At 34.1% G+C, this 9,506-nt stretch overlaps 1 protein-coding gene across 2 annotated transcripts; it reads right to left on the bottom strand.

Moving 5' to 3' along the window:
- Window positions 1–940: 940 nt before the first annotated feature.
- LOC131151130 (protein indeterminate-domain 7-like) lies at window positions 941–4,065 on the bottom strand. Of its 2 annotated transcripts, none has more exons than XM_058102369.1 (4): window positions 3,455–4,065; window positions 2,918–3,080; window positions 2,405–2,804; window positions 941–2,199 (listed from the first exon to the last, which is right to left on the bottom strand). In XM_058102369.1, the coding sequence occupies exons 2-4, from the start codon at window positions 3,078–3,080 to the stop codon at window positions 1,272–1,274; spliced, it is 1,491 nt and encodes a 496-aa protein (XP_057958352.1). In that variant the 5' UTR covers window positions 3,455–4,065; the 3' UTR covers window positions 941–1,271. The 2 variants fall into 2 exon arrangements, with proteins under 2 accessions (XP_057958352.1, XP_057958351.1); XM_058102368.1 differs by having other exon boundaries at window positions 3,473–3,740.
- Between the last annotated feature and the right edge of the window lie 5,441 nt (window positions 4,066–9,506).

The following is a 9,506-nucleotide window of genomic DNA, read 5'->3' as shown; positions in this document are numbered from 1 at the left end:
TAATTCTTTACGAATTCAAGTGTACATGTCCTTAAATGTATTAATTTAAGATTTTCAATGCATGACTCGTATAATAGATTAATGAAGTAACTAAAACTTAATTACATGATAGTATTTTTTTATAAATAAATTTTAATTATTATATTTACTAGGTCCAAAATGTTTTAATTAATTAATCCAAAAATATAAGAAATATTCAAGATTAACCTTTTTAGAGCATTCTTAGATCATTTCCTCTAGAATTATATATATATATATATATATATATATATATATATATATATATATATATAATTCTAGAGGAAATGATCTAAGAATGCTCTAAAAAGGTTAATCTTGAATATTTCTTATTTATATATATATATATATATATATATATATATAATTCCTCTCTTGAATTTAAAGTTCATAAAACTATTATTCTATAAAAGTTTATTTTAATGAAAAATTTTAATGATTATTCTGAAAAATAATATGGAAAAAAAATAAATTTGGTGAAAAAAATCCTACTTAAATATATAGGAGGGCCCCTTTAACTTTAATTTTAGCATACATTTAATAAAAAGGAAACATATTTTAAAAAACTAAACATATTCATTAAATGTTCTTCAAAGAGGAAAGTTCTATAACTACAAGCCAATCCATGTATTATTGAATTAAAAATATTTTCTTAAAAAATTGGGAATAAAATTTTGAAACATCCTCAAGCCTCTTCCTAGACTTACTTTTCTATAATATAATTATACACAAACAAATAAAAAACAAAGTATGTCACACATACAATACACACAAATACAAAAACAATTAATTAATGTTTATATGTACCCATGGAGAATAAGCCAAGTTAGCAAAACTAATTAATAATTAAGCAATATATCAACCAATCTACTATGCCTATACATATATCATCATATTCAAGAAATTAAGCTAGAGAAGAAAATTAATGAGATGGGTTTGCCTTGTTCATTGCAATAGCATCTGTTTTTATAGTATATTAAAAAAAAAAAAACAGATAATGGTTCTGAAGAACAAAAATTATTAATCAAAGCAACCTAATTAAACTGGAAAAGAAAATGCAAACTGATCCAAACAGGTCACCAGAAGATCCTCTAACAGCAACCACACAGTCTATGCAGCACTGAAAATCTCTCTCTCCCGTTCTTTCTCTCTCTCTCTCTCTCTCTGGATGAAAATTGAATAGAGAAGAAGCTAGCTAGAGCTGGGTAATTATTTAGTTAACCCAGCAATTAAATTAAAAAAGCTAACCTTAATTATTGCCAAGGTGTTTGATTCTGACTCTGCTGTTTGAACGAAGATGAAGAAGAATTCATGTGATGAAGCCCAGCCATGTCAACGAAGTCTTCATGCGAGTACCCTCTGAGCCCCAAGAAATCTCTCGTCAACCCATCACCGCCGCTGCTGCCACCGCTACCGACACCGCCTTCGCCACCGAACCCACCGTCTGGTTTTGGGTTCAACACTCCATGTAAGTCCTCCTCAAAGCCTCCAGCAGCTCCAAACACACAGCTCGCAGACGACAAAGAAGCCATCATCATATCATGAGGAAACGCAGTAGGAGTGGTACTGCTACTTCCTGCAGCAGCTTTATTTCCAAAAGACGCCAGCCCGTAGTGACCAAACCCATCACTGCTTCCCATCTCTTCACGTGAAGACAAACCCACCCCAGAAGCTGCCGATGCAGCAGCAGCAGCTACTGCAGACATGTGATGAGGTTGGAACTGGTGGGGTCTGAGCATAAGAGATGGAGATGGAGATGGAGATTGGTGATGGGAAGGCTTGCTCATGGCCACACCCATTTGCGCTGCTTTTTGGAGCAATGCGGTGGCGGACATGTGGGAGTTAGGATTAGGGTTTTGGGAGTGCAGGAATGGCTGGTGGTCTAGGTTTGCGGAGAAGGACAGTATTGGGGAGGAGAGATCATGGGCTGTGGTGGTGTAAGGCAGTGGGGGGCCTGGCCCGGCTTCTGCTAACCATGGTGGATGAACATTGTTGATGATGCTCATGTTGTGTTCTTGGTGTTGATCTAATTGTTCTATTTTCAGTGACAAAGGAGGTTGGAAGCCATGGCTGTTGAGCTGAGGCTGTGTGGAGAGAAGTGGGTTCATTGGTTGTGCTGATCTTGCACTCTCTTCTGCTAAAGCGTCGCAGAAAGCCCTGTGGGTTATGAAGCTATCCCTCCTGCCACCATGTCAAAAAAATTAACCAGTACAAAAAGAAAATGCAGCCAACCCATCAATCAGTCACAGTGTAGATGCCCTCTAATAAGATATTAGTATGACTTCATTTTTTGCTGTGTTTGTAATCTTGTATCGTTGATCTTTTCAATTACGTTTATATTAATCTTTTTCTTTTTTTTTTCCTGATGAGTTATGGGTGGGCATACCTAGAGAAGAGGGTGCCGCAGTCACATCTATACTCTCTTGTGCCACAAACTTTGGAATGGGCTTTCCAATCTGACTGAACAGCATAGCGCTTAGAGCACTTTTCGCATTTCCATTTCTTCTCACCGTGCTTTCTGCAAAAGTGCTTCTTGATGCCGGTTAGGTCGCCCAGAGCCCTGGTTGGGTCGTGGTGGACGCACGTGGGCTCCGGGCACACGTACACTTTCTTCCTTATCACCTCCTTGTTCGATCTCTGCTTCAACTTCCATGGCAGGTTATGCCCTCGCCTGTGCAGCTGCAGGTTCTGGTCACGCTGAAACCCTTTGTTGCAGATCTCGCATATGAACCGATTTGTGGCCAAGAGGGTTTTAGGAGATAGAGCTATCACTTCTGAATCTGGGTCTGATTTAAATTAAACCGAAATTCTTGAGAACAAAAATCGTGCAATTGATTCCAAATTGAATTCATTCATTCATTCATTCATTAATTGATTGGTTGATTGATTGAGATGGAACCTGGATTGCCTGGGAGATTTCTCTTCTTCTTGGGTGGCGGTGGTGGCGGGTACATGTTGTTGTTGCCAGTTTCTATAGTTCTGGTGCCAGAGGAAACACTTGCTTCGCCAGATGCAGAGGTCAAATTGGACATGTTCTCATCCACAATAAAACTTTTAATCATCTAACAAAATACAAATATCATTTTAAGCAATTAATCTCTGGGTTCACAGATCAAATATGTATCATAGATTCATATATGTGAAGAGATCTGAAGCCAAAGTTTAGAGAAGGATAATTAAAAAGTGCAAGGAGAGAGAGAGAGAGAGAGGAAAGGGGTTTTAGGGGTGTGATGACGATTTGAGCTTCTGGGTATCAACTGTAAAATTCCTATTTTGCTTCAATTCAATTCTTCAGAATCTTTGCTGATTTTTTTATTTTTTTTTTAATTTTTTGAAAATTTTGAAGGAAAAGAAGAAAGAAACAAAGAACCCAAAAGAAAAGAAAGGGGAGAATAGAATGAAAATGGTTCCTAGGTGGAAAAAGAAAACACCAAACCTTGCAGCCACCACTCACCGCGCACGGCTGTGATTGAAACAACCCCTCTCTGCTTGCTTGCTTGCTAGCTAGCTAGCTGCTAACACCAAGAAACTTCGTCAATAAATCCAAACAAATACGTACAAATAAACCAAACTGAATTCCTGTGAGATACATGAACCGGAGAGAGAGAAGGAAAGAGAGGAGAGAGAGAGAGATGTGGATGAGAGAAGCGATCCCTTTGAAGTCCTCGCTCCACCCATTTCAAAACCATAACCCAACCCAACTCAACACGGGCTAGCTTGTTCTGACGTTATATCTTCTGTCTTTTCCTTTGTTCCCTTCCCAATCTCAGAATAAATAAATATTTAAACAAATAAGCATTATATTTTACTGTTATTGGCATTCTATTTTATTTTCCCACTCAAAGTAATCTCATTTATTTAAAAACAGCTCCTCATTCTTAACTGCCTTATAAATTAAGCAGATACAAAAGCAACCCAGTAAAATGGAAAGTACCTCAGCAAAAAGGAAAACCAAAAAGTGAAAAAAAGAAAAGTAGATTTTGCACACTTGACACAAACAGAAGACAGAGGTAAAGAGAAAAAAGAGTCAGAGACAGAGAGGGAAACCAAAAGAAAAAAAAAAAGAACTGTGATTTGCAGTCAGGAGAGAGAGAGAGAGTGAGGTTTTTGATAAATTTACAGACTTTTAAGAAGATGGGTGTGAATAAAAACAGAGTTGAAAGCAAAACCTCTTTCCACTGTTCATGTAGGCTAACATGATTGGCCAGTGATTGAATTCCATCCATCAGATCAGACATTGTTTCCCATTCGAAAGAAAAAAAAAAAAAAAAAGTTAGCTAGCACTTTACAATTTACATGAAAATCAAAAATAAAATGAATTAATTAAAGCAGAAGCACTTCTACAAATTGTTTCATTTTCTTTTTCTTCACATGTTTTACTCCGCTCGCTTAGCCTGCTCTCATCACGTTCTTAACAAGGAACAATCAGCATTCAATACAGTACTTACAAGCTCTGACATTAAAACGGTTCCAGAATTTTTTTTTTTTTTTTTTAAATTGTGAAAGAGAAAGGGAAAAGGGTCCTCGATGCTGCCAAACCCATCATTAATTTTTGTAACAATATAATAATTGCGGCTGAACAGGGAAGGAAGAAACTGTTCCAGAACGACGACGTTTCATGGGGAGGCCGACTGAAAAAGGTAATGTTCCTGTTGTGCTTTCTGGAAATGATGGATGGTCCATGGAAGGTGGCGGATTATCTGCTGCACTCGATCAGCTCCATCACAGACCAAACTTAGTACGAGTTGAAAGATCAGAACAGAGCCCTTGGGATCACCAATTTTTTATTTTATTTCTTTAAAAATTTTCCGCTCAGCTGGTTAATTCATTCTCCATTGATGAATTGAAGGTCCTAGCTTCTTGATCAATTGCCCGCGAGCAACAGCTCTCGCCACTTCTGATGCAGCGTGCGAAATGCAAATGCAAGTGGGCAATATTTTTCACTAAATAAATTGAAATATTAATACGCACATTAATCTTGTTTTTTGGTCTTAATAATTTTAAAAAATAATCCTTGCTGATAGAATATGTATTGGAAATTGATGTCATTATTTAAAGACTTGGCTTTTGGTTGAAAGTCACGATATGATGACTAGGGTAGAGTTTCATGCATGTTGCATCCATATATAAACCACCTTAATTAGTTTAATTTGCATGGTCAGATTAACAGGGTTAAAATTATTATTATTATTATTATTATTATTATTATTATTATTATTATTTCTCATAAAATATTGAGAACCTTTTCGAGACCCAACTAGTCGGTGGGTGGGGCATGGTCTATTTTAAATTTTACCCTTCTCCATGGAGGTAAGCATGGGATTTGGGACATCTAACAAACAATAGATTTACTCGATGTTTTTGTCACTTGAAATTGATAAATCACAAGGGGTTATTATTATTATTATTGACACTTAATTTTAAATAATTAGTCAACTACTTTATTCCCTAGACATATGCTCAAGGCTCATTTAGAACAGCAAAGTTCTTTTTTGAAAAAAATTTCTTATCTAAAAAAGGTATTTACCTTAAAGTTATTTAGAATTACTTATTATAAGTACTTTTTCAAATGAGTTATTTTTTTAGGAAAATAGTTTTTAAAAAAATATATGTATTTTTCTAAAAAAAAAATTTGTTTGGAAAAGTAACTTTTAGAATATGTACTTATATAATCGTAAACTGAATACTGCCTATTGACACAAGTACTTAAATTTAAGTATTCTTCATAATAAATACTTATATTTTCAAGACGTGTTTATCAACCTAAAAGAAAATTATTAATACACTTGTTGGAAATTTAACGATCTCGACTAGTATCTCGGCTAAATATAGTAGTGGTATGGAGCCCACTTAGGTGTAGGGCATACCCCTGTGTCTAGCCTGGACACCACTTGAAATGAGTTTCTCGGATATTGAATACTACCAGTGTTAAAATACAAGTTTGATCAAGAGAAAATTTGAACCTAGCATATTTTAGTTAATGATTAGCTACAAATCGAACTCGCCTTTGGTATTAGCTTATAAACCCCGTTTATTATTTGTATCAACTTGATATTTTCTTTTTGGATTTTCTTAAGAATTTGGGGAAAAATCATATTTAATTTTGTGTCTATTCATTAAATTATCAACTTGATCATACAAACAACTTAATCTAGCTCTGGTCGTTTAAATATTATTATCTATTTCTTTTTTTAATTTAAGGAAGGCAAGTTAATGCTATCATAAAAACGAAACAAACATAAAGTGGTGGGGCTCTTTCGAAAGACATAATTTTTTGGCATGTTCAGCTGTACATGTACAGAGCACATAACCACAGTTTAGGTGGTGGGGCTCTATCGAAAGACATAATTTTTTGGCATGTTCAGCTGTACATGTACAGAGCACATAACCACAGTTTAGGTGGTGGGGCTCTATCGAAAGACATAATTTTTTGGCATGTTTAGTTGTACATGTACCGAGCACATAACCACGGTTTAAGTGGTGGGGCTCATGTAGGCCCCAGCAAATAAATGATGGTAATATTCTCAAGAGCTTAGAAAGAAAATATTCAGAGAGGTGGCCCCACCCATTGCGCCCATTGTGCATGCATTTGCTCCAATACATTACTTGTTTTCCTTTCCTTCACTTGCGATATATCACTTCTACAATATGAATAAACATTAAAGAGAACATATTACCGACAGATAATCTTACTTTTATATTTGTATATATAATTATCAGACTTTTTCCATAATTACTATTCACTGCGACCGAAAAATTATTAGATTAGGCTATCTAACCACGCCGCATTTAACTAACCAATAATATCCTTACTTTAAATCATTAATCGCCAAAAGTCAACATTTTGATTGTTCTTCTAAATTGTGATATGATTAGACAGTACAACCTAATAATTTCGTACTGTGCCAGTATGACTTAAACACATTATATTTTATAATAAGCGGTCAAGCTTTTATACTTTTTGAGTAATTCTCAACTCCCGGTATAACTATTTGAATCATCCAAGTTAAATTAATCCAATGGTAGACAACTAGAAGCATATAAGATCTTAAATTATATAGCATTAGTCAAAACATACACGTCCTCATTCATTAATATACCACTTAATTAATATTAGAAGAAGCTAGTTATCTTAATTAATTAAATAAATAACAATGTTACCATATTTGAACCGAGTTTTTTCATGCCATCTAGAAAATTTAATATAAGGAAGGAATAATAAGGAGTGAAAAGGTGACAAAGAAGGCAACATGAGGTCAGGTGAGGCTAGTCCCCACCCACCATGCTAGCTAGTGACCTGTTTTTTATATATGTGCGGAGATACATTTGTCTCCCCTGTTTCTTCTTGTTCTCTCCCCTGCCTTTGTCCCCATACATGCCTTCAAAATATACATATATAAAAAATAAAAAATAAAAAATAAAAAATAAAAAATAAAAAATCCCATTTTAATTAATTAATTAAATTAAATTAAATTAAATAAATTGTTTTTTCCTTGTCATTTTCGTGCTTTATTCTCTGCTATTTTTAAATTTTTTAAAAGAATTATGTGTGTGTTTGCTTGACCAAGATATGCTCCCAGCTCATCACACTCCACTATTGTTTATTTATATTTGCCTTCATGGGCTTTTGTTTTTTTTTTTAAGTTTTGATTTAATAAAAAGTAAAAAAGGAAAAAGAAAAATATAATACAGGGAAATCTAGCTGGGTTGGCTCAAGTGGTAAGTGCGACTTGTGACTTTAATGACCCAAAAGTCATGAGTTCGATTTTTCCTTAGTGAATTATCAGAGGTGCATCAATGGACGGACAACTTTCAACCATTGGGTTTGGTGCCGCATTATAGTGTTCAAAATGACACGATAGTGACCGGAGTGCTCTTGTCATATAAAAAAAAAAAAAAAAGAAAAAGAAAAAGGTAATACAGTGAAAGGATGTGTAGATGGCACAAAGAAGTGCAGGGGAAATGAAGCCCACGTGATGTTCTTCCTATATGTTGCTTTTAAGGATTTCCTGGCCCCGTATCACATAATGATTCATTCTTGTAATTATATGAAGGGCCAAAACCAGATTATCTCTATTTTCGCTAGATATATACGACAATGACTCTTCCCCGTGAACATGCTTTTTCTTTTTAATTTTTGGTAGAAGCTGTGAATTTATTAATAAAGTTATGGGGTAGATCTAAAGAGGCTGCTATATTATATATATATATATTATGAGGGCAAACTAAGGATAAAGGTTGTTTATTTGTAATTAGTGACCACTTGTTTGAATTCGAAAAATTAATGCTCTTTCAAAAAAGTAAGGGTAAAACTGGTACACTAAGAAGATGTTCCTCTCATGATAGTCATTTTATGTAAGTTTATTGTTATATATGTTTTAGTTTTATGAATTATAATTGTAATTTTTATGATAAAATAAGAATTTTTTGATAATTTTATTAATTGTTAAGAATAATTGACTTTTAACCGGCTTTCTAAATTGGGCCTTTTGTGGCGGTTTTTTTTTTTAGTTAAAAATAATGTATTCAATTATTTAGTGACAAGTTTGAAGATGATTTTTGCAAAATATTACTTTTATTGATGAAATTTCTTCTGTCATTAAAAAAATGGTTGAAAATCACCTTTTAAATGTGAGAATAGGAAATGGAAAGGGGAAAAATAGTTTTTTGTGTGTGTGTGAGAGAGAGAGAGAGAGAGAGAGAGGGATTGAAGATGGGAAAATTAAGGGTCTTAGGAAATTGTGCATGTTGCTGAGATGCTTCCTACCTGTATAGTGGGACCCACCACTATTTCGAGGAAAAAATATTTCTAATTAATGAGTTTAAATGAAAGTCTTGCTCTATAATCACAATAGTCGGTTGGTAGTTGTTTCTTTAAATGAGATAAAATCAAAGAGTCATATTACATCACAGAATTTGAAAATTAGTAATTGAAAGCAAGAAAAAGAGAAAAATTGTGCTTCTGCAAAAAAAAAAAAAAACTAATCATTTATTACACATTATAAATTTTTCACAACAAATAGTTGTTGCTAATGCTTTGTTATATATATGTTTGCCTCCGGGATTACTTTTTCGTTGCGCTTTAAGTGAAAATTTTATTTTTAGTTGCAGAAGTCTTACGCTTAGTTATTTTTAGGTGAGTTCTTACATTCTTTAATCATAAAATGTTATTATTATTAGCAAAGAAATTTGTGTTATTATTGAAAGAGTTGCACCTAAAAATCACTCTTTCTCATAATGAATATAAGAATAAACCATAAAACAACAATAAAGATATGATGAGAAAAAGATTCAAGAGCTGGAAGCAGATCAACAACTTCGATCTCCATAAGGTAGGGAGAATTCTAGTGTTGTGGAACCCTCAGAAAGTTTTCCTTCAGATGATTGACATGAACCCCCAAGTAATCCACTGTTGCATTGAATGTTTAGTAACTTCTAACAAATTCAATGTTAGCTTTGTGTATGGCTTCAATACAATCATGGCCAGA

This window comes from Malania oleifera, chromosome 3 (assembly GCF_029873635.1).
Source record: "Malania oleifera isolate guangnan ecotype guangnan chromosome 3, ASM2987363v1, whole genome shotgun sequence".
Lineage (NCBI taxonomy): Eukaryota > Viridiplantae > Streptophyta > Magnoliopsida > Santalales > Ximeniaceae > Malania > Malania oleifera.
The sequence above is the reverse complement of the archived record's forward strand: the minus strand, read 5'-3'. Positions and strand labels throughout refer to the sequence as shown.

Excerpts from the sequence above, each read along its gene's own strand:
- LOC131151130 (XM_058102369.1), bottom strand. The coding sequence starts at position 3,080 with ATGATTAAAAGTTTTATTGTGGATGAGAACATGTCCAATTTGACCTCT. Across the intron at positions 2,805-2,917 it reads AAATCTCCCAGGCAATCCAG|ACCCAGATTCAGAAGTGATA; the intron begins GTTCCATCTCAA and ends AATTTAAATCAG. Across the intron at positions 2,200-2,404 it reads TGCGGCACCCTCTTCTCTAG|GAGGGATAGCTTCATAACCC; the intron begins GTATGCCCACCC and ends ACATGGTGGCAG.